Below are 26,203 nucleotides of genomic sequence, written 5' to 3' on the forward strand. Positions count from 1 at the left end.
ACGTCAGCTGACCTCCTTTCCTGTAGCAGGGATGAGTGACCTACTTAGCAGGATAAGCTCTCCTATGGAGGATGAGCCCAGAGAAATAATGACATTCTCAACCACTTCAAAAGGCAATTGAGAGGGAAGGGCTGCGGCCAAACGCAAAAGACATGCATGCTTGTCCTCATGAACGCCTGCCTTGTGCAGCTGCTGCAAGTAGCGTGTGACACCCCCTCATTCTCACAAGGGGTTGGGGTGGAGAGGGGCTCCTTACATCACAAGTCTCTACCGATCTGACTAGCTAAATATTCTCAATGACATTTAATTGCGGATTCTCTGGGTTCTTTCTCCAATCCTGAATATCTCTGTAATATTTTATTATATATGCTGCATGTCCTTAAATACTGCTGTAGTGATTCCCAGCCTATTCGTCCATCCAGTAGCAGCAGTAGGATGGATAGTTGGAGAGATAATCTTGAGTCCAACCTCATTCTGAGCCTGGGAGTTATTTCTAGTGCTGCCGCGCGTAGGAAGGGCTGACATGCTGGCTTCCTATTGATTTGCACACTTTTGTAAATGCTCCCGTTCACCGGATCCATCTCTCAATCTCCTCAACATCATCCTCTTTGAGGAGGAGGGAGCCAATCTACACCATGGTGCCCAGTGATCAGTCTCTTCCCCTGGCCACATCCAGGACGACTCCCAACTCCTCTCTGCTTTGCTGTCCTGGCCCAGACTACAGTAATAGGCAGAATGGCTGGTTGTCATACTGATAGCAGACTAGTTACAGTCCTGGAGTAAACGGTTTCTCAACATCCCTGTTATGACTAATGCTTCAGATGACTAGCTGACATTTAGCTCATCATTCTACTTCATCCAGTATTGTACCATTCAAAGCAAGGGGCTGAGGTGTCATTCAGTGTACATCTTGAGGATCACATAGCAACAGTTGATGGGCCTGAGACTATGATGGGAGGGTAAAAACTGGAGATCAAAGCAACATTGATGAATGAAATGAAGCATCAGGTGATATTTGTTTATGTTGATCTTGTGAGGGAGAGGATGATCTCCAGTCATACAATCAATAGCACATAGAGTGGTCAATGTTCTCAGATGTGATCACACAACGCAGTCAACATGAATATTGAAACAATTTGTTATTTCATAGTGAAAACAAAACACTTAGGTAGGGGAGTTAAAAGTGTGAATGTCTTTCTACCTGAAAATGATGCTTTGCAAGTCGAAAGGGTATTCAATGATCCCTGTGGTGGGGATGCGAACCCTAAGAACATCTTGTTGGGTTGGTAGATAGTTTGGTTCGGCAATACGATCCAGATCGCTTAGATAGCTAGAGACGGGGAGAGAGAGAAAGGCAGGATCGACAAAAGAGAGAGAGAGAGAGTGAAGCATGACGGGAGAACCCATTCCTGAGAGCCCTGGGGGTTGACACTTCACCTGCCACCTCTAGCACCCACCATCTCTCAGAATGTTAGTACAGTCCCTGATGGCATTGCTCAGAGATTTTACTGTAACTTTTCCCTTTGCACCTTAATTCTATTGGGTTCAAATTGAGGCAGTCCGGAAGTCCAATAAGATATGGACTAAAGACCCTCCCATCTTTCTCAATTTTTGGTTGTAGTTAGTAGTTGTGATTTGTCCTCAGACAGCCTCAGAGCTGCTGATCGTGAGTTAGGAGTCTCAGAAAGTGTGCTACCAGGACCCAGGGCTGTGCGGCCAGTAGCAGTGGCAGGCGGTGGAGACAGTACAGTGGCGAGGTAGAGGCAGCACTTCACACCAGTACCTGAAGATTACATTCTCCAGGTCAAAAGGGTACTCAATGATGCCAGTAGTGGGCACTCGAACCCGCAGCACATCCTGCTGAGTGGGCACGTACCCCGCGGTCACTATTCGCTCTAAATTTGTAAGGTAACTGTGGAATGAAGGGGGACACATCACACGTGTGTGCCTGATGCTGCACAAATCACCTGCACACATGCATAGAGAAACAAACAGGCATACACACCATCTCCTTCTCATGCACACAGAACTACACACAGCAAATTTGGACTGTTTCCACATTTTGTTACATTACAGCCTTATTCTAAAATGAATGAAATAACACATTTTCCTCAATATACACACAATTCCCCATAATGACAAAGCGAAAACAGGTTTAGAAATTTTGACAAATGTATAAAAAAAAAACAGAAATACCTTTACATAAGTATTCAGACCCTTTGCTATGAGACTTGAAATTGAGCTCATGTGCATCCTGTTTCCATTGATCATCCCTGAGATGTTTCTACAACTTGGAGTCCACCTGTGGTAAATTCAATTGATTGGACATGATTTGGAAAGGCACACACCTGCCTTTATAAAGGTCCCACAGTTGACAGTGCATGTCAGAGCAAAAACCAAGACATAAGGTCGAAGGAATTGTCCCGTAGAGCTCTGAGACAGGATTGTGTCGAGGAAAAGGTCTGGGGAAGGGTACCAAAAATGTCTGCAGCATTAAAGGTCCACAAGAACAGTGGCCTCCATCATTCTTAAAATGGAAGAAGCCTTCCAGAAGGACAACCATCTCTGCAGCACTCCACCAAATCAGGCCTTTATGGTAGTGGCCAGACGGAAGCAACTCCTCAGTAAAAGGCACGACAGCCCACTTGGAGTTTGCAAAAAGGCACCTAAAGGCCCTCAGACCATGAGAAAATAAGATTCTCTGGTGTGATGAAACCAAGATTGAACCCTAAGCGCCACGTCTGGAGGAAACCTGTCACCATCCCTACGGTGTAGCATGGTGGTGGCAGCATCATGCTGTGGGGATGTTTTTCAGCAGCAGGGACTGGGAAAGTAGAGAGATCCTTGATGAAAACTTACTCCAGAGCACTCAGGACCTCAGACTAGGGAGAAGGTTAATCTTCCAACAAGTCAATGACCCTAAGCACACAGCCAAGACAACAAAGGAGTGGCTTCGGGACAAGTCTCTCAATGTCCTTGAGTTGCCCAGCCAGAGCCTGGACTTGAACCCGATCGAACAACTCTGGAGAGACCTGACCTGAAAAGAGCTGTGCAGCAACGCTCCCCATCAAACCTGACAGAGCTTGAGAGAATCTGCAGAGAATGGGAGTAACTCCCCAAATACAGATGTGCAAAGCTTGTAGCATCATACCCAAGAAGACTCAAGGCTGTAATCACTGCCCAATGTGCTTCAATAAAGTACTGAGTAAAGGGTCTTAATACTTATGTAAATGTAATATATTTTTTTATTATTATTTGCAAAAACTTCTAAAAACCTGTTTTTGTATTGTCATTATGGGGTATTGTGTATAGATTGATGAGGTAATCATTTTTTAAATCCATTTTAGATTAAGGCTGTAACGTAACAAAATGTGGAAAAAGTCAAGGGGTGTGAATACTTTCCGTATGCACTGTACATATACATTTCTAAACAAACTGTTAGTAGTTATAATAACTCACACAAGCCTAGGTGCCAGACCTTTTCTGCATTCAACAAGGCTACATGGCTGCCTTGCCATTACAACATTAAGCTGGCTAGAGCAGAGACAGACTGGCACTCAGGTTCATAGTTCACAGTGTGATGAAGCTGAATATGGACAAGACCTGATAACACGATCAAGTAACCTGGCAGGTAATGTACTCCTCCATGAACTAACAATAGGCAGTTTTGGTTTGTAACAATTATCACTAACCGTAGTTTGGGGAGAAAATGTTAAACGGAAGATGACTAGTAGCAAAAAACATGACAGTTAAAGCACACGTCCTAAAATGGTACTTGTAAAAAAACATTTGGGTTCATTTTTACAGTCCTGACTCCTGATAACATTCAGAGTCATACAAATATAGAGTAGTCTAATCACTACATTGACTGAGAGTCATTTTACTTACTTTGCCTTTTAGGGCTGAATAAATCCTGATCTACATCTACATAACAAACATGGCATTCGGGCCTCCGTAGGTTAGTTCAAATAGAACTAAGGTGGAGCAGGATGAGAAATGTTGCCGTCTGTTCTCTCCCTCATTGTTTTTCTTTCTCCCTCTTTCTTTTGGTCTCCCTAGCTATCAATTTCTCGAACCACTACAGCGGCTTGCGAAAGTATTCACCCCCTTGTCATTTTTCCTGTTTTGTTGCCTTACAACCTGAAATTAATGTAAAAAAAAAAATTGGGGGGGGGGTAGTATCATTGGATTTACACCACATGCCTAACACTTCGAAGATGACAAATATTTTTTGAATAGTTATGCACGCTCAAGTTTTCACCCCCCTAAAGTCAATACATTGTAGAGCCACCTTTTGCAGCAATTACAGCTGCAAGTCTCTTGGGGTATGTCTCTATAAGCTAGGCACATCTAGCTACTGGGATTTTTGCTCATTCAAGGCAAAACTGCTCCAGATCCTTCAAGTTGGATGGGTTCCGCTGGTGTACAGCAATCTTTAAATCATACCACAGATTCTCAATTGGATTGAAGTCTGGGCTTTAACTAGGCCATTCCAAGACATTTAAATGTTTCCCCTTAAACCACTCAAGTGTTGCTTTAGCAGTATGCTTAGGGTCATTGTCCTGCTGGAAGGCGAACCTTCGTCCCAGTCTCAAATCTCTGGAAGACAAACCGGTTTCCCTCAAGAATTTCCCTGTATTTAACGCCATCCATCATTCCTTCAATTCTGACCAGTTTCCCTGTCCCTGCTGATGAAAAACATCCCAACAGCATGCTGGTGCCACCACCATGCTTCACTGTGGGGATGGTGTTCTCGGGGTGATGAGAGGTGTTGGGTTTGCACCAGACATAGCGTTTTCCTTGATGGGCAAAAAGCTACATTTTTGTTTCATCTGAACAGAGTACCTTCTTCCATATGTTGTTTGGGGAGTCCCCCACATACCTTTTGGCGAACACCAAACATGTTTGATTATTTTTTTTCTTTAATTGCTTTTTTTCTGGCCACTCTTCCGTAAAGCCCAGCTCTGTGGCGTGTACAGCTTAAAGTGGTCCTATGGACAGATAAACCAATCTCCACTGTGGAGCTTTGCAGCTCCTTCAGGTTTATCTTTGATCTCTTTGTTGGCTTGGATTAATGCCCTCCTTGCCTGGTCCGTGAGTTTTGGTGGGCAGCCCTCACTTGGCAGGTTTGTTGTGTTGCCATATTCTTTCCATTTTTTAATAATGGATTTAATGGTGCTCCGTGGGATGTTCAAAGTTTGATATTTTTTTATAGCCCAACCCTGATCTGTACTTCTCCACAACTTTGTCCCGTTTTGGAGAGCTCCTTGGTCTTCATGGGTGCCGTTTGCTTGGTGGTGCCCCTTGCTAAGTGGTGTTGCAGATTATGGGGCCTTTTGGAACTGGTGTATATATACTGAGATCATGCGACACTTAAATAAAGTCCACCTGTGTACAATCTAACTAATTATGTGACTTCTGAAGGTAATTGGTTGCACCAGATCTTATTTAGGGGCTTCATAGCAAAGGGGGTGAATACATATTCACGCACCACTTTTCAGTTTTGAATTTTTTTGAATTTATTGAAACAAGTTAGTGTCGTCATTTCACTTCACCAATTTGGACTATTTTGTGTATGTCCATTACATAAAATCCAAATAAAAATCCATTCAAATTAGTTTGTAATACAACAAGAGGAAAAATGCCAAGTGGGATGAATACTTCTGCAGGGCACTGTATTTATCAGACAGAGATGATATTCACTACTGTGATAACTCATCAACCTAAAAAGAAATAAAAACATTTTCAATCTCTCTCGTTCTAACTCTTCTCAAACCACTGTAGCAGCTGTGTGTGTATGCCAGGAGTAGACTTACTATTTGGTGGAGTCCGAGAGCTGATATTCACGCCTACGGTCATAGGCCTCCTGGATGCCAGGGTCTGTCCACAGCATCTTTATTGCACTGATGTAGGGCTGTTCAAAAGAACACACCTTCTCCACGTCCACCTCGCGCACCAGCAGCGCATTGGACTGAGGGAGGAACAGGGGAAAGATGACAACAGGTCAGGAACATGGAAGGAATGGTGGATGGCGGAAAGCGTCACCCACATTTACTGTAACAATATTCCACAATCATTTTGTAATATCTTTATTCAGATCGAAAGTATACAGTACAAGTTAGGACATATAATTTCAGATTATTTGCTTCAACAGTGATGTTAAGGGAAGATAAGGTTATGTTATACTGACAGAATGTTCTCGATATGATTTAGGGCTAGACAGACTAGTCTTTCAGTCGAAACATCCAGGCTTCTCCTAAGCAGTGACTTAGCATCCTTACCAGGACAGAACGTTTTGGAGTATTAGTCCATTGTGTTTTATGACATGGTTTACAGCCACTTTTATGGTCTATTTGAATTTGGTTTGCATTTGATGATGCAGACATAAGATGTGGCTGGACAATTAAATGCTGAGATTGCCAGCCAATAACATTTGCCAGTTAGCTGTCCTATGACTGGATGAGAATTCAGACAATGCCAGAAGTTAGTAGTCTGTAGCTGATTTTGGTGGAGTATTCATGGCCTATGCCACATTGGTGAATTTGTGAGGCATGCAAGACAAATACATTGCGAGATACAGATTACCAAGACATGGTTCTTTCTGCATGCCCCCTTTTTCTCAGTCACACTGACTCACATGCTCTCTCGCTTTGCTAATGATGCGAGTGTGTGTTCAGTATTTGGTCTGTTGCGTGTAGAATATCCTAGCCCCTGTTTTACGGAAGTTGCGAGACATTGCAAACCAAGAAATTGTGCGATACAGCATTCCATTGAGAGATACAGCTTTTGATTGTCAATCGATAGGCCTAGTGCACGGCTCTCCATGCTGACCGACCTGCCTATACAGCGCCCCTTCCCTCGCACTCCGTCCCTTGCTAGCTCGCTATGATTGTGTTCTCGAAAGTACGGCAACTAATCCCTGGTGTCGTCTTTGGCATCATTAAAGTGAAGACAGTTATTTTATCAAATCAATTCTCTGTAATTATTATTACGTGATTAAACTAATGTACATGTAATTAACTAGGAAGTCGGGGCACCAAGGAAAATCTTCAGATTACAAAGTTATAATTTTCCTAATATAACTCTTGATATTTTAATATCTGATCAATTAGTCTTCTTATTAATGAATTATTCTTTACCTCACGTTAGTCTCATTCCAAACGTCGTAAATTGTTGGTTATCTGCACGAACCCAGCCTTTACTATGAATCATCCTTACACCAAATTGGTTTAATCATTTATTTACTAACTAACCAAATCACAGAAATGCATAAACAAACAAATGTTAGGGTTAACCTCTCTAGGATAGGTGGCACCAAATCGTCCCACCTACGTAACAGCCAGTGTAATCCTGTGGCGCGTTATTCAAAAACCTAAAAAATGCAAAAACGTCAATTTTTCAAACATATGACTATTTTACACCATTTTAAAAGACAAGACTCTCGTTAATCTAACCACACTGTCCGATTTCAAAAAGGCTTTACAACGAAAGCAAAACATTAGATTATGTCAGCAGAGTACCCAGCCAGAAATAATCAGACACCCATTTTTCAAGCTAGCATATAATGTCACATAAACCCAAACCACAGCTAAATGCAGCACTAACCTTTGATGATCTTCATCAGATGACAACCCTAGGACATTATGTTATACAATACATGCATGTTTTGTTCAATCAAGTTCATATTTATATCAAAAACCAGCTTTTTACATTAGCATGTGACTAGCATGTGACTAGCATTCCCACCGAACACTGCCGGTGAATTTACTAAATTACTCACGATAAACGTTCACAAACAGCATAACAATTATTTTAAGAATTATAGATACAGAACTCCTCTATGCACTCGATATGTCCGATTTTAAAATAGCTTTTCGGTGAAAGCACATTTTCCAATATTCTCAGTAGATAGCCCGGCATCACAGGGCTAGCTATTTAGACACCCAGCAAGTTTAGCACTCAGAAAAGTCACATTTACTATAAGAAAAATGTTATTACCTTTGCTGTCTTCGTCAGAATGCACTCCCAGGACTTCTACTTCAATAACAAATGTTGGTTTGGTTCAAAATAATCCATAGTTATATCCAAACAGCGGCGTTTTGTTCGTGCGTTCAAGACACTATCCGAAAGGGTAAATAAGGGTGACGAGCATGGCGCAATTCGTGACAAAAAAATTCTAAATATTCCATTACCGTACTTCGAAGCATGTCAACCGCTGTTTAAAATCCATTTTTATGCCATTTTTCTCGTAAAAAAGCGATAATATTCCGACCGGGAATCTGCGTTTAGGTAAACAGACAAAAGAAAATAAAGCATTCAGTCGACTCGGGCACGCGCCTAAGCCCATAGTACTCTGATCGGCCACTTGCCAAAAGCGATAATGTGTTTCAGCCAGAGCCTGCCTCGATATCGTTCAGCTTTTTCCCGGGCTCTGAGAGCCTATGGGAGCTGTAGGAAGTGTCACGTTAGAGCAAAGATCCTCAGTCTTCAATGAAAAGAGCCAAGATGAAACACCACTCGTCAGACAGGCCACTTCCTGCATGGAATCTTCTCAGGTTTTGGCCTGCCATTTGAGTTTTGTTATACTCACAGACACCATTCAAACAGTTTTAGAAACTTTAGGGTGTTTTCTATCCAAAGCCAATAATTATATGCATATTCTAGTTACTGGGCAGGAGTAGTAACCAGATTAAATCGGGTACGTTTTTTATCCGGCCGTGTCAATACTGCCCCCTAGCCCTAACAGGTTAAAAGGAAATGATAGGGGAGGTTCCCTAGTGGGCTAAGCCGATATGACGGCTTGGTGGATAAAGAGAAGTGGGTGTGGACTGAAAAGGGCGGAAAAGACAAAAGGAGTCACTACACAGTTGATAATTATATTAATTGAAATGCTAATCCTTTGCACATGAACGCTCACTCATTCGGGAATAATTGCAATCAATATATATTTACGCCAACTGTGTCGTCGTGATCTGTTGGAATCGTCAGTCCTTCTTTTGGAGAGTTCATCCGAGTCTCTCTCTGCTTCCCTGAAGATCAAAGTCTTTTGTGGTTAGAATGGATACTTCAGAGCACCATTCCGAAATGTTCTCATAGAATAGATGTTTCGGCGGTTGTTGGTCTTCGCATCCCAGGTTGACAAAAAATGTCTAGTTGCAGACTAGTAATTGTTATCTAAGATTTGCTCTTATTCTGTAGGGATCGATAGTCTCAGAGTTCAACCATTTCCAGCCGTGTAGCCAATGCTCCACGTGGTATGGTTATGAATTAAACAACCATTTCAACCTTAGCTTATACTGGTCTAAACTCAACCTTTGCCCCCTCGGTGTCCATCGAGGTACGTGTGGTCTGAAGAGGATTTCCTCAGGAGGGGGTTGTATACGTAACAATAGTAAAGGCGGGTCTATGACGCCAGATCATGTCTGTGCTCACGGGGGAGGGCCAATGACTTAGTTAAACTTCAAAGGGAATACAATTCTCTTTCATTAAAAGTTTAACGTCACCTTACATCATTTCACAAATAGTTTCATATTTACTCATTCATTTTATATAAGAATTAGATGCAAACCCCATAATTGAGAAATGTACATATTCAGAGATATAGTTATGCGTGTTTCCTGTCCTCTGAAGTCACCAAATGAAACACACTCGTCATACCCGTCCCTTAACCTCTCTAGGGTAGGTGGGACGCTATCGTCCCACCCACCGTGCACACTATTCAACAGCCATAGCGCCAAATTCAAATCCACAAAATGTCATAATTCAAAGTTCTCAAACATAGGACTATTTTATAGATACACTTCTCCTGAATCGAACTACGTTGTCCGATTTTAAAAAGGCTTTACAGCGAAAGCAAAACATTAGATTGTTAGGAGAGTACATAGACACAAATAACCACACAGCCATTTCCAAGCAACTAGCATGCATCACAAATCTATACCCAGAAAGGCCCACGTCATGACACTGGAAAAGTCGCTGGTTCGTATACCATAGCCGGCAAGGTAAGAAAATTTGTCAATGTGCCTTTGAGCAACGCACTTAACCCTGATTGGCATCACCAGCGGCCTGCATGCGTTTCTTTCTCTGAGTTCCAGAAAGAGATGTTAGCCGGTCAGAGCACAATTAGATTAACCCAAGGAGGGATTGCAAAACCCCACTAGTCTTTTACCCAGTGGGAAATATGGCTATTCCCGTGCTGCTAGTTCTGATTAGACATGAACAAAAATAGGCAAATGATTAGATGTACATTTACAGTGCCTTCAGAAAGTATTCATACCCCTTGACTTAATCCATTGTGTTACAGCCTGAATTCAAAATGGTTTAACTTAATTTCTCACCCTTCTAAACACAATACCCCATAACGACAAAGTGGAAACATATTTTTAGAAATTTTTGCAAAGGTATTGAAAATTTAAATACTGAAATATCTAATTTACATAAGTATTCACATCCCTGAGTCAACACTTTGGCAGCGATTACAGCTGTGAGTCTTTTTGGGTAAGTAAAAGTTTTCCACACCTGAATTGTGCAACACTTGCCCACTATTCTTTTCAAAATTCTTTGAGCTTTGTCCAATTAGTTGTTGATCACTGCTAGACCATTTTCAGGTCTTTCCATAGATTTTCAAGTAGATTTAAGTCAACACTTTAACTAGGCCACTCAGGAACATTCACTGTCTTCTCGGTAAGTAACTCCAGTGTAGATTTGGCCTTGTGTTTTAGGTTATTGTCCTGCTGAAAGGTGAATTCATCTCACAGTGTCTGGTGGAAAGCAGACGGAACCAGGTTTTCGTCTAGGATTTTGCCTGTCCTTAGCTCCATCCCGGTTTTTTTTTTTTATCCTGGAAAAACTCCCCAGTCCTTAACGATTACAAGCATATCCATAATAGGACGCAGCCACCATTATGCTTGAAAATATGGAGAGTGGTACTCAGTAATGTGTTGGATTTGCCCCCAAACATAACACTTTGTATTCAGGAACAAAAAGTGAATTGCTTTGCAACATTTTTTGCAGTATTGCTTTAGTGCCTTGTCACAAACACAATGCATATTTTGGAATATTTATATCCTTCTTTTAAATGTAGTATTGTGGAGTAACTACGTTGTTGATCCATCCCCAGTTTTCTTCAGCAACTGAATTAGGGAGGACACATGCATCTTTGCAGTGACTGGGTGTATTGATACATTATCCAAAGTGTGACTAATAACTTCGCCATGCTAAAAAGGATATTCAATGGCTTCTTTGTTTATGTATACCCATCTACCAATAGGTCCCTTCTTTAGGAGGCATTGGAAAACCTCCCTGGTCTTTTGTGGTTGAATCTGTGTTTGAAATTCACTGCTTGACTGAGGGACCTTAGAGATAATTGTATGTGTGGGGGTACAGAGATAAAGTATCCATTCAAAATCATGTTAAAACACTATTATTGCACAGAGTGAGTCCACGCAACTGATTGTGTGACTAGTTAAGCACATTTTCAGGCTTTCCGTAACAAAGGGGTTGAATACTTGACTCTAGAAATGTCAGCTTTTCATTTTTATATTACTTTGTAAACATTTCTAGAAACATAATTCCACTTTGACATGATAGGGTATTGTGTTGGCCAGTGACAAGACATCTCAATTCAATTATATTTAAATTCAAGCTGTAACATAACAAAATGTGAAAAAAAGTCAAGGGGAGTGAAGGCACTGTATATAAAATCAGTCTCCTCTATTTCAAAAATACTGAATCTTAGGAGTCGATTCCTGAAGCTTAGAAATATGAGTCAACACTGTCAGTCGATGTGCAAGGAGTTGAGGAATCAATTTATTTGGATTAGACTCTCCACTACTACATCATCGTCGTTAACAGTTGGAAAATTGGCAGAAAAAAGCAAGCGACAGCAGCAAAGTCCTGTAAGGCAATACTTGGAGAAGCGAAATAAGAAGGAAATGCAAACTCTACAAACTGGAATGGAGGTACACTAATGGTAGCACAGGTGCAATGCTTAACCATCTGAAAGGGATGCCCGTGAGACCCAAAATGTTGCTTGCAGCAGCACAGCTACATTGTGAATTCACGTGGTATTTTAGAATTTTTAACGGAACAGTTTAAACATTAAGAAAAATTGGCAATTTGTCACATTCCTAGGGCATACAGTGGTTTGTCCTTTAAAAGTTGCAGCGTACTGCAGCGCAGCTTGCATGGTGCCGCAGAATTCTATGGCACGTAATTTAAGTGTGAATCACTGCACCATTGCTAGTACCAGTGCTAGTTTGACCACCAGAGGGCATCTTTGAGAAGCATTTGATAGCCTTCAATAGTGGCTGTACTAGAGAATTGAAAACCTTTTTTTGTAAGAACATAGTATACGGGACTGACTAATACATTTTGCTTAATTAATTTGATTAATATTATGGCGTTTCTATTCAAAGAAAAACAAAAAACCCACTGGGTTTCTGTTAGGATGGAACGGAAATTATGGCGCTGTACATCGTGACGGTCGGGGGTAGGCTACAGTACTTGGCTATTTAGCTAAAGAATCCCCCGTGTCGTGCGGGAACCCGGGGTACAATTCCACAACGGGGAGGAAGGAATAGGCTGTCCTTGTAAATAAGAATTTGTTCTTAACTTAAGGCTAGGGGGCAGTATTCGGAAGTTTGGATGACTGAGGTGCCCAAAGTAAAGTGCCTGTTAGTTACTCAGCCCAGAAGCTAGGATATGCATATGCATTGTAGTATTGGATAGAAAACTCAAAAGTTTCTAAAACTGTTAAAATAATGTCTGAGTATAACAGAACTGATTTGGCAGGCGAAACCCCGAGGACAATCTATCCAGGAATTTTTTGTTGTTGTTGAGGTCATTGGACTTTCCAAGGCTTTTTTATGGGAAAGCCTAATTATTAGGACCCAGATTGCAGTTCCTATGGCTTCCACTAGATGTCAACAGTCTTTAGAAATTGTTTATGTTTATATATATATATATATATATATATAAAATTGTAGGCTAAATATATATATATATTTTAAATGAAGTATTCGTATTCTTTTTAAGTGTCACTCAGAAGGACTCGTCTTTTGGTGTGTGTGAATGAGTGCACGATCATCGTTATTTATCTTCGGTATTGAATATACTATTTTACGTCTTAAATTTGATCATTTATTTACCTATTAGGGTACCATAGGATTGATTAGGAACATTGTTTGACATGTTTGAACCAAGTTTATTGGTAACATTTGGGATTCATTTTGTATGCATTTTGAACGAGGGGAAACAGGTGGATTATTGAATGAAACGCGCCAAATTAACTTAATTTTTTGGGATATAAAGGACTTTATCAAACAAAAGGACAATTTGTTATGTAACTGGGACCCTTGTGATTGCAACCAGATGAAGATCTTCAAAGGTAAGGGATTTATTTTATCGCTATTTCTGACTTTCGCGATGCATTGCTTGGATGGAAAATGTTTTTAATGCTTTTGAATGCGGGGCGCTGTCCACAGATAATCGCATGGTATGCTTTCGCCATAAAGCCTTTTTGAAATCTGACAAAGCGGCTGGATTAACAAGTTAAGCTTTTAAATGATGTAAGACACTTGTATTTTCATGAATGTTTAATATTACGTATTTTCATGAATGTTTAATATTACGAATTTAGTATTTTTGAATTTCGCGCTCTGCAATTTAACCGGATGTTGTCGAGGTGGGTCGCTAGCGGCACGTCTAGCCCAAAAAAGTTTTAACTGACTTGCCTAGTTAAATGAAGGTTACACTAAGAGCATAACATTTCCACACCCTAATTGTATATTTGTAGTCTAACCAATACACAAATGGAGATGCAGCAAAAATAAAAATCTTATTGGTTTATCAAGACCAGTCCCCATGCTGGTCTCAGAGCAGCGCGAAACGGTGCTAAAATAATTGTAGGCTTTTGCTTCAAATCCTATTGCTTCTAACTTCAATATGCTCTTTAAATAAATAAGACCACCACAACTTTTAACAGCACATTACTCAACACTAGTGACTCATGTCGCCTACGGTAGGCCAACAGTATATGGAAAAATATGACGTGACTCTCCGCCAATAATTACATATAGAGGATTGAAGGATTCTAAATTAAAACCAAAAGCCGCCTAATGGGTCTCCCGGTGGCAACGGCACGGATATTGAACCTGCATCTGTTTGCACTGCCGGAGCCCCCATCCACAAAGTACCAAAATACAGAGAGGTGTTGGTAAAAGTATATTGTATTGCTAACAGCCCATAATGGCCTACTACAATAATGTACATGGTGTCCAGGTCAGGATAACCAAAACATTTCTTTCAAGACTATCAGAAAGAATGTTGGTACTTATTTACTTTGATCCAAAGCCATGAATGAGTGAGTCAGCTTTATGTAGGTGCCGGGCTATATGACTGTGCCGTCAACTTGATAATATAACGATATTAGAGGTTATTTAGTTTAGTTGGGCTAGGTCCGTCTTCTGTGCGTGGCTCTGCAGCCTATCCCGTGCCCCCTGCCATCGTGCCTTGAACCTCGCTCACATTCAATGGATACAGCTGCAGAAGGCAAGGCAATCCCATTGTGCGCGACTTGGGAGCCATGACCAATATATACTGCTCAAAAAAATAAAGGGAACACTTAAACAACACATCCTAGATCTGAATGAAATAAATAATCTTATTAAATGCTGACAACAAAATCACACAAAAATAATCAATGGAAATCCAATTTATCAACCCATGGAGGTCTGGATTTGGATTCACACTCAAAATTAAAGTGGAAAACCACACTACAGGCTGATCCAACTTTGATGTAATGTCCTTAAAACAAGTCAAAATGAGGCTCAGTAGTGTTTGTGGCCTCCACGTGCCTGTATGACCTCCCTACAACACCTGGGCATGCTCCTGATGAGGTGGCGGATGGTCTCCTGAGGGATCTCCTCCCAGACCTGGACTAAAGCATCCGCCAACGCCTGGACAGTCTGTGGTGCAACGTGGCGTTGGTGGATGGAGCGAGACATGTCACAGATGTGCTCAATTGGATTCAGGTCTGGGGAACGGGCGGGCCAGTCCATAGCATCAATGCCTTCCTCTTGCAGGAACTGCTGACACACTCCAGCCACATGAGGTCTAGCATTGTCTTGCATTAGGAGGAACACAGGGCCAACCGCACCAGCATATGGTCTCACAAGGGGTCTGAGGATCTCATCTCGGTACCTAATGGCAGTCAGGCTACCTCTGGCGAGCACATGGAGGGCTGTGCGGCCCCCCAAAGAAATGCCACCCCACACCATGACTGACCCACCGCCAAACCGGTCATGCTGGAGGATGTTGCAGGCAGCAGAACGTTCTCCACGGCGTCTCCAGACTCTGTCACGTCTGTCACATGTGCTCAGTGTGAACCTGCTTTCATCTGTGAAGAGCACAGGTCGCCAGTGGCGAATTTGCCAATCTTGGTGTTCTCTGGCAAATGCCAAACGTCCTGCACGGTGTTGGGCTGTAAGCACAACCCCCAGCTGTGGACGTCGGGCCCTCATACCACCCCCATGGAGTCTGTTTCTGACCATTTGAGCAGACACATGCACATTTGTGGCCTGCTGGAGGTCATTTTGCAGGGCTCTGGCAGTGCTTCTCCTGCTCCTCCTTGCACAAAGGCGGAGATAGCGGTCCTGCTGCTGGGTTGTTGCCCTCCTACGGCCTCCTCCATGTCTCCTGATGTACTGGCCTGTCTCCTGGTAGCGCCTCCATGCTCTGGACACTATGCTGACAGACACAGCAAACCTTCTTGCCACAGCTCGCATTGATGTGCCATCCTGGATGAGCTGCACTACCCGAGCCACTTGTGTGGGTTGTAGACTCCGTCTCATGCTACCACTAGAGTGAAAGCACCGCCAGCATTCAAAAGTGACCAAAACATCAGCCAGGAAGCATAGGAACTGAGAAGTGGTCTGTGGTCCCCACCTGCAGAACCACTCCTTTATTGGGGGTGTCTTGCTAATTGCCTAGAATTTCCACCTGTTGTCTATTCCATTTGCACAACAGCATGTGAAATGTATTTATTTATTTTAATTTATTTCACCTTTATTTAACCAGGTAGGCAAGTTGAGAACAATCAGTGTCAATCAGTGTTGCTTCCTAAGTGGACAGTTTGATTTCACAGAAGTGTGATTGACATGGAGTTACATTGTGTTGTTTAAGAGTTCCCTTTATTTTTTTGAGCAGTGTATATTGTCCTGCTAATAAAAGGGCTAATAATATATCTGAGAATATCCAAGGGGATTTTATATCATTCTAAATTCATAATAATCGCTTTGTTTAAAAAAGAACTATTTTGGAGAAGATTTAGTTTTCAAATAACGTAAAATAAGTGAGAAAAAGGCCACCCTTGAACATGGGGTGAGACATTGTTACTCATTTGTAAATAAAGCCAGTTTGTTATTTAGAATGATTTTTTTCTGTGTTTAGAGGGAGAGAAACCAAAAACCTATAGTCATCTCATGGGTCTCCCAGTCGAGGCCGGCACGGGTATTGAACCAGCTTCTGTAACAACACAGCTTGCACTGCTATGCAGTGTCTTAGACCATTGCACCACTCAGGCGCTGTACAACATAACCTGTTGGGGGGCTACAATACTACAGTAAAATCAAAATAATCCTAACAAAATAAAATAATAAAAACCTTAGTGTAACAGTTTTAGTAAGTAATACTGAAGTCGTGCACAATTATCAGTTTCTATTTAGGTTTATGTCGCCCAGTCATTGTCAGATAGACACAGTAGGACCCAAAAGCATAATCAGTCCTCTAACTCACCCTTGCGCTGGTCTGGAGCAATGAAGTGGTGACACAGGGTACCGTACTAAACTACAAATCACCTCTAAGTCCTGCAGCATAATCGCAAAATGTTTAGTGGAGCAACCACTGTATATGAGGAGTCAATGACCCATTCAAAAACTACAGTAAAGACCACTAACCATTTGCTGCTCACATACAGTGCATTCGGAAAGTATTCCGAACGCTTCCCTTTTTCCACATTTTGTTAGGTTACAGCCTTATTCTAAAATGGATTAAATAAAAAAAGAATATCAATCTACACACATTACACCATAATGACAAAGCAAAAATAGGTATTTCGACATTAACAAAAAATAAACAGAAATACCTTACTTACATAAGTATTCAGACACTTTGCTATGAGACTCGAAATTGAGCTCAGGTGCATCCTGTTTCCATTGATCATCCCTGAGACGTTTCTACAACTTGAGTCCACCTGTGGTAAATTTAATTGATTGGACATGATTTGGAAAGGCACAAACCTGTCTATGTAAGGTCCCACAGTTGACAGTGCATGTCAAGGCAAAAACCAAGCCATGAGGTCGAAGGAATTGTACATAGAACTCTGAGACAGGATTTTGTTGAGGAACAGATCTGGGGAAAGGTACAAAAACTTTTAAGGAACATTGAAGGTCCCCAAGAAAACAGTGGCCTCCATCATTCTTAAATGGAAGAAGTTTGGAACCACCAAGTCTCTTCCTAGAGCTGGCCGCCTGGCCAAACTGAGCAATCGGGGGAGAAGGGCCTTGGTCAGGTAGGTGACCAAAAACCCGGTGGTCATTCTTTCAGAGCTCTAAAGTTCCTCTGTGGAGATGAGAGAACCTTCCAGAAGGACAACAATCTCTGCAGCACTCCACCAATCAGGCCTTTATGGTAGAGTAGCCAGATGAAAGCCACTCCTCAGTAAAAGGCACGACAGCCTGCTTGGAGTTTGCCAAAAGGCACCTAAAGGACTCTCAGACCATGAGAAACAAGATTCTCTGGTCTGATGAAACCAAGATTGAACTCTGGCCTGAATGCCAAGCGTCATGTCTGGAGGAAACCTGGCACCATCCCTACGGCGAAGCATGGTGGTAGTAGCCTCATGCTGTGGGGATGTTTTTCAGCGGCAGGGACTGGGAGACTAATCAGGATCGAGGGAAAGATGAACGAAGCAAAGTACAGAGAGATCCTTGATGAAAACCTGCTCCAGAGTGCTCAGGACCTCAGACTGGGGTGAAGGTTCACCTTTCAACAGGACAACAACCCCAAGCACACAGCCAAGACAATGCAGGAGTGGCTTTGGGACAAGTCTCTGAATGTCCTTGAGTAGTCCAGCCAGAGCCCGAACATCTTTGGAGAGACCTGAAAATAGCTGTGCAGCGACACTCCCCATCCAATCTGACAGAGTTTGATAGGATCTGCAGACAAGAATAGGATAAACTCCCCAAATACAGGTGTGCCAAACTTGTAGTGTCATACCCAAGAAGATCTTAGGCTGTAATTGCTGCCAAATGTGCATCAAAGTCCTCAGTAAAGGGTCTGAATACTAATGTATACCTTTTTATTTTTTTTAATTTGCAAACATTTCTAAAAACCTGTTTTTACTTTGTAATTATGGGTAATATGTGTAGATTGATGAGGGGAAAAAACAAACAAATTTAATCCACTTTAGAATAAGGCTGTAATGTAACAAAACGTGGAAAAACTCAAGGGGTCTACATACTTTCCGAATTCACTGGAAGTGATCTCTAATGTGGCGTCTAGATATATGCCTACATAAGACTATAATAATACAAGACATTTTGACTAACAATGTATTTTTCTAATGAGTGAACCCCAATCCCCATCCCCTCTACCCCACCCAGACTCACCTTGTTCTGTTCATACTTGTACTGGATCTTGAGGGTCTCAGAGGCCCGGATCATGGACTGCATGGAGGTGAAGATGTTCTGATACACCAGTTTGGTGAAGCCTCTTTTGTCCTCGTCAGTGTAGCCCGTCCCGTGGATGATGCGCATCTGTTTGATGAAGGTGCTCTTGCCGCTTTCGCCAGTGCCTATGGAGAGACAGGACAGAACACAGGTTAGACAGAGGTTTCCAAATGTTTTCAGTTGGAGTGTAGTCCACTATCCAAGTTTGACTGGAGCACCGAGTGAGATTGCCAAAGGCTGGAGGGAAGGCCTTCTCACCCACTCCAATTTTGCTCCAGTAGCGCTCACAAGAAACTGATAAAACACACAGGTGCAAAATCAAGGTGACTTACAAAGATGAGGACCAAGAGAGGGAGTGTGGTGATGTAATGTCCACAACTAAATAATCATTGTGGAATCTGAAAAGACATCTCGAAAGCATGATGCTGTACTTACTATGTGCACATGCTAAAAGCAAGGAATATGGTGGGTAGCTAATTAAGTGTGCCATTGTAGCACAGTATTTATAAATAAAAAAATCTGATCCCTTAAAAGTTTTCATTTTTGTTCCATTCCATACAATAGGCCATAATTGATTTTGGCCCAATAGGCCTTGCATATTCCAACTTCAAGACCCTTTCCATTTTTATTTTGGCTATTTTGTCCGAAAACCTTTAGGCCTGCCTATTGAAAAAAACAACAACTCTGCATCCCTGCCCAGCCTGACAAAATTGGCAAAAAAGGTGTTTAGCATTCCCAGTGGCTCTGCCAGTGTAGAGAGGATATTCTCTGCTGCTGGCCTGCTCTCCAGGCACCATCACATGAGCCTGAAGCCAGACTCAAAGGCACTGTAGAGTGAGCCTAATAAGGCATTTTTTGTTTCATTTGTATATCATTCTAAGTCAGTCACAGTCTATGAGCAATTTATAAACTATAATTATTTAATAGAGTTAAATGTTGTTTAAATGCTGAGTGCTTAATGTCCCTGACTCCCTACCAGCCCAGTGTTGAACTTGCAAATAATTCAAAGTATTTCTTTGTAGGCTAAAGCGTTAAAAAATTGAAATAAAGCCTAAATAATTCATTTCCGTTCCTTCTAAGGCTCCCTGTCTGGCTCCTGACCTATTTAGAGTGTTTATATGCTGTTTAATATGACATATAGCCTATTTAGAGTGTTTATATGCTGTTTAATATGACATGTAGCCTATTTGAAATGATAAGCGCTTCTTACGTTCACATTTTCATGTTTATTAAAACACTTAATTCAAATCATATGGTTTCATTTCAATACTTCAAAACCAAAATGGTAGGTCCAGGTAGTCACAAAAATAGATGGGTGTTGGTTAAATTGTGATTTTAATGAATGGAACGAATTTAGAGTGGCATTTTCTCTCTCCTGTGAGCGCAGAGAGGTTTTTAGTGGAGCGGATGGAAAGGAGATGTAGCGCCAGAGCAGTGTTGTCAACACCGCTCACATACTCTGTGATACCCTCTCCTCCACAGACAGCTAAAGCTTACCGCACCGAGCGACCGACGGGCCGCACCGACGGGCCGCACCGAGCGACCGACGGGCCGCACTATGCGACATGTGCATGAGACTGATAGCATCCAGAGGGGTACTTTGTGCAGGAAAACAGTACACGTGACTTGTGCATTGCCAGGAGCTATACATTCTACAGCAACTCTGTCTGGCACCATCCAACATCTTATCAGATTAAGAAAAAAATAAATAGGTTGGATGGACGGTCAGACAGAAAACAGACAACCCCACATCTCCAACACCACAGCATTTTCAGCATCCCAGCGGAGGTCCCAAACATGTTGTATCTTTATATGGACATTTCTAACTGCTGTGTCCAACAATGGTATATTTGGGAATGACGAGTCCAAACCAGTGTAGAGAACAGTTAAGTATGGGTAGAGCACTGCCCTGCCTCCCTCTAACACACCATTCTCTCCTCTCCCAGTACCCAGGCTGAGTCACCACAGCTTCAGCAGCTCTCCTCTGACACTCTTCCTGTTCTCCTCCCTTTCCATATTCTACTCTCCAATACCTATCCTTTCTCCTCTCCCCTTCTCCTCAGTGCCGAGTACTACCCGCTTCCTCACTACCCGTTTCCTCTGTTTGCTCTGCAACCTTTGCACACATGCCAGGCTGGGGAGCAACATGAAATAGCCCATTACATAACGGATTCTCTTTGTCTCCGTAGACCCGGCTGCATGGTGGCTGCTCCTTTCAGAGCTCAGAAGCCAAGGCAAGCATTGGGAGATTTACTATCTAGCACTGTCTTAAATGGTTGGTTTGGATGTGAGTTGTTCAGAGTAGCTAACGAATTGAAAGCGGTTGAAACAAGGCCATTTCATGCACTGAGAAAAAAGTTTTAAAAAACACATATAACCTAATAAAGGATAGGCCTAGTGTTAGGTAGATGGATTTTGAGGCCATAAGTCTTTCTTTTGGACATTGGCCAATTTGACCATTTACCAGCCAAGGTCTCCCCTATATTTCATCTGATGGCAGTTAATAAAGGAATGATCAGTAGGTGCATAATGTGTGTGTACTGTAGTACTGCACGTTGTACTCTCCTCTCTGTGACAAAGCTGCATTGATGAGTGTCTGAGAGCCCTGACCGGTGTTGGTCTTCCTCAGAGGATCTCTGCTCCTCAGTTAACTAGGTCAGGCCAGACCGTTTCCTACAGATGAGCCGACTTCAATAAAAGGTTCACAATTAGCCTCACACACAGCCCTGGAGACTGCGCTCTCTCACTGACCCCTACTGAATGAAGAGAGGAACCTCAGAAACTCAGCGGAGACGGGAAGTGAAGGAACATAGTAACATTGTCCTGATGTCATACCAGGTACTGTGTGGAGTCACAGATTCGAAGAACTGGACAAGGCATGAGCAATCAACAGAATCATGCGGAAGGATCGCAGCGGTTGGATTTCCAGGATAAGCGCAGAAGGCACACACAGACCTCAGTCAGGAGTGAGGAAATTCTGGGAGGCAGTATACAATCCGGTGTTGTCATCCTTCAGTTCAAACACACAGCTATGTTATCAAATATCTAGGAAACCATCTACATTCACCACTAGCACTGTTGCTACACAAGTGTTGAAGTACATTTCTAGTTACCACGGCAACTATTCTATTATTAATTATTTTAGAAAGTTCTACATGCAACTCAAAATACCCACTGCACTGCCCACTGAAATCATTTAAAAGGCAACTGTACAATGCACCCGTTTATTGATCAAATATTACAAGCCAACCAAATGGACTAATGATAAAATCTGCTCCACAGTTCTTTCTCCATGTTTATTTAGTTGGTATTAGAGACTTGGTTGCCAGAGCACAACTGTAAAGAGGCTTACTCGCTATCAACTATGAGTACTACTGGTAATTAGCCTTCTAGTATAATGCTAAACCAGTATCATGATAGGCCTACTTATGGCTGGACAGTATACCGTATTTTACTATATACACACACACACACACCCCGGTATTGATACACGGACCGGTTTGGGTTTTTACTTTATCTTCTATAACGGTATTTGAATGTTTGGTTTATTAAATGTGATATGCGATGTGTAACGTCCATTTTTAGTTTGCTCTGCTACTTGAGTCCACCCCTCTCCGCTCCCTCTCGCTCCACACAGATCTAGTCCCACCCCGTCACTCCAGCACATTTGTTGTTGCTTGACCACGAGACACTTTCGTTCAGTCTGCATGGTCCATGCAGCACATGCAACAATGTTGATGACAACAATGAGGCTGAGGTTGGCTTCCTCTCCGAGGAGAAAACTGAGGACAAAAACTGTGCAGTAAGTGTGACAAAGTGGAGGAGTAAGGCCCCCTTTTGTAAATTATCATCCAAAATGTTGCCCTGCGATGCGATTAGGCAGCCAGCTCAGCAGAATGTCACTGAGACACTGGCTGGATACGAGGCCCCAGGCTCTGTTCACAGGGAGCCTTCTCTGGGTTAGGCGGCCAGCAGGCTGGGTTTTAAATGGAACTCAAAACCCTAACACTTGGTGACCCACCCGGCCAGGGAGATTTGCATTTAGGATTCCCCTGTCTTGATGTTGAACAGCTGCTCCGGACAAGTCTAGCAGTAGCGAGATATAACATTCTTCCTTATTCATTTCCCGTGACCCTGTCACAAGATGATCCCTCCCCCAGTCCCTTCTCCCCCCTCTGTCTGTGCAGCAGCTTTGCTCAGGCTGCTTCCTGTCTCTGCCTGCGTGGAGCAGACTAGTAAACACTAGGTAGCCTACATCTCAATAATCTAAAGTTGTGTCCTCTCCATGTAGAATTTCCTTCATATGCACTCATATCAGCATAGACGGGAGAAACCAAAATTGGTAGACATCCTCCATATTCACCTAGCCTGTGTTTTCGGCTCAGTGCAGCTGAAGGAGGAGACAAGCAGAGGACGCTACGTTAGACTATTAAAACGCAGCCCTTGCCTCACCACATCCTCAGTCCCTGAACATGGATCGTGCAGGCTGCAGTCTTCCAACCGAATGACAGTCATTTCTCCAGTGCCATCAGGAGGGAAGTAGGGAGTGGATCAGAGGAGACTGGGAGAGATTGCCATCCGGGTGGATCTGCCTGTCTGTAGCAGATTCTGTTCTTTCCGCCGACTGGAATCAGAGGAGTAATCTGAGTGGGCAGACCGAGAGAGGGAGAGCATCTCTGTAGAGAGCAGTTCTATTCCAGTTTGGAGAGCACTCCACATTCTTTTCCTTCTAAAGGACTTACAGTGCCTTCAGAAAGTATTCACACCCCTTGACTTTTTCCACATTTTGATGCATTATAGCCCGAATTCAAAATGTATTTAATTTAGATGTTGTCACTGGCCTACCCACAATACCCTAGAAAGTGGAATTCTGCATTTACAATTTTTACTAATTAATACAAAATGTAAAGCTGAAATGTCTCGAGTCAAACCTAAATACGTTCAGGAGTAAACATTTGCTTACATCATATAATAAGATGCATGGGCTCACAGTGTTAAGTGATGATCAACAACCAATATGACAGTATTTGAAGAATTTAGAAAATGCAAATGCTGCACAACCCAGGTGTGGAAAGCTTTTAAGAGACTTACCCAGAAAGACTCACAGCTGTAATCGCTGCAGAAAAGTATTGACTCAGGGGCGTGAATGTAAATTTGATATTTCTATATATCATTTTCAATACATTTGCTAAAACGTCTAAAAACATGTTTCCACTTTGTCATTATGGGGTATTGTGTGTAGAATGGAGAGAAAAATTATTTAATTAATCCATTTTGAATTCATGCTGTAACACAAAATGTGGATTTAAGTCAAGGGGTATGAATACCTTCTGAAGGCACTAAATGTACATCTAATCATTTGCCTATTTTTGTTCACATCTAATCAGAACTAGCAGCACGGGAATAGCCATATTTCCCACTGGGTAAAAGACTAGTGGGCTTCGCAATCCCTCCTTGGGTTAATCTAATTGTGTTCCGACCGGCAAACTTCTCTTTCTGGAACTCAGAGAAAGAAACACACACTGAGCAAGCAAAACACATGCAGGCCGCTGGTGACGCCCGACAATGCAGACAAAGACACAAATCAGACAATGTCTTAAAGGGTAAGGCTCTTCTAGAATACAGGGAGTGGCCTAGCCCTATATCTTGTTGCGTAATAGTGCCTTGGTATCATAGCATCACCTAATCTTACTGAACTTAACCTTTGGATGGACTCACTCCCTGATATCCATAAGTTACAGGGATATACAGTTGAAGTCAGAAGTTTACATACACCTTAGCCAAATACAATTCTGGACATTTAATCCTAGTAAAAATTCCTGTCTTAGGTCAGTTAGATCACCACTTTATTTTAAGAATGTGAAATGTCAGAATAATAGTAGAGAGAATAATTTATTTCATCAAATTCCCAGTGGGTCAGAAGTTTACATGCTACCAAATACTAATTGAGTGTATTGCCTTTAAATTGTTTAACTTGGGTCAAATGTTTTGGGTAGCCTTCCACAAGCTTCCTACAATAAGTTGGGGGAATTTTGGCCCATTCCTCCTGGCAGAGCTGGTGTAACTGAGTCAGGTTTGTTGGCCATGCTCGCACACGCTTTTTCAGTTCTGCCCACAAATGTTCTATAGGATTGAAGTAAGGGCTTTGTGATGGCCACTCCAATACCTTGACTTTGTTGTCCTTAAGCCATTTTGCCACAACTTTGGAAGTATGCTTGGGGTCATTGTCCATTTGGAAGACCCATTTGCGACCAAGCTTTTACTTCATGACTGATGTCTTAAGATGATGCTTCAATATATCCACAGAATTTTCCTCCTCATGATGCCATCTATTTTGTGAAGTGCACCAGTCCCTCCTGCAGCAAAGCACCCACACAACATGATGCTGCCACCCCTGTGCTTCACGGTTGGGATGGTGTTCTTCGGCATGCAAGCCTCCCCCTTTTTCCTCCCAACATAACGATGGTGATTACGGCCAAACAGTTCAATCTTTGTTTCATCAGACCCGAGTACATTTCTCCAAAAAGTATGATCTTTGTCCCCATGTGCAGTTGCAAACCGTAGTCTGGCTTTTTTATGCCGGTTTTGGAGCAGTGGCTTCTTCCATGCTGAGCGGCCTTTCAGGTTATGTGGATATAGGACTTGTTTTACTGTGGATATAGATACTTCTGTACCTGTTTCCTCCAGCATCTTCACAAGGTCCTTTGCTGTTGTTCTGTAATAATTGATATGCACTTTTCCACCAAAGTACGTTCATCTCTAGGAGACAGAACGCGTCTCCTTCCTGAGCGGTATGACGGCTGCGTGGTCCCGTGGTGTTTATACTTGCGAACTATTGTTTGTACAGATGAACGTGGTACCTTCAGGCGTTTGGAAATTGCTCCCAAGGATGAACCAGACTTGTAGGTCTACAATTCTTTTTCTCAGGTCTTGGCTGATTTCTTTTGATTTTACCATGATGTCAAGCAAAGAGGCACTGAGTTTGAAGGTAGGCCTTGAAATACATCCACAGGTACACCTCCAATTGACTCAAATGATGTCAATTAGCCCATCAGAAGCTTCCAAAGCCATGACATCATTTTCTGGAATTTTCCAAGCTGTTTAAAGGCACAGTCAACTTAGTGTATATAAACTTCTGATCCACTGGAATTGTGGTACAGTGAATTATAAGGGAAATAATCGTAAACTTCCGACTTCAATTGTAGGAAGGATCATACAGGGATACATAAGCATTAAGGCTTTCACAGACTGCCATACAACTGCCGAAACTCTGGGTGTGTCACTATTTGCTCAACCAACAGAGCAGACACACAGGTATAGCCTTTCACACAGCGAGTAAAGCTAGCCTACATTTTACTGCCCAGATAACATCAATGAGCAATTTTCATACCAACTACACAATTTCTTATGCTCACGGTATGTTAATTCATCTGATCACATCTGTTCTACTCAGGATGGCCTAGCTAGCTGCTCAG

At 42.3% G+C, this 26,203-nt stretch overlaps 1 protein-coding gene across 3 annotated transcripts in view; it reads right to left on the reverse strand.

The window, feature by feature from the left end:
• LOC106613802 (guanine nucleotide-binding protein subunit alpha-11) overlaps window positions 1-26,203 on the reverse strand; it is a 79,598-nt gene that overhangs the window by 20,550 nt on the left and 32,845 nt on the right. For 2 of the 3 annotated variants that reach the window (XM_014216424.2, XM_014216426.2), the window contains 3 exons: window positions 18,669-18,853; window positions 5,817-5,971; window positions 1,202-1,330 (listed from right to left, as the gene is read on the reverse strand). In XM_014216424.2, the coding sequence (XP_014071899.1) occupies window positions 1,202-1,330; window positions 5,817-5,971; window positions 18,669-18,853 (469 nt within the window). Of the gene's footprint in view, window positions 1-1,201; window positions 1,331-1,783; window positions 1,913-5,816; window positions 5,972-18,668; window positions 18,854-26,203 lie in introns of all 3 variants that reach the window. The other variant, XM_014216425.2, reaches the window with a different exon arrangement.

Source organism: Salmo salar, chromosome ssa10 (assembly GCF_905237065.1).
Source record: "Salmo salar chromosome ssa10, Ssal_v3.1, whole genome shotgun sequence".
In the NCBI taxonomy this organism is placed as follows: Eukaryota; Metazoa; Chordata; class Actinopteri; order Salmoniformes; family Salmonidae; genus Salmo; species Salmo salar.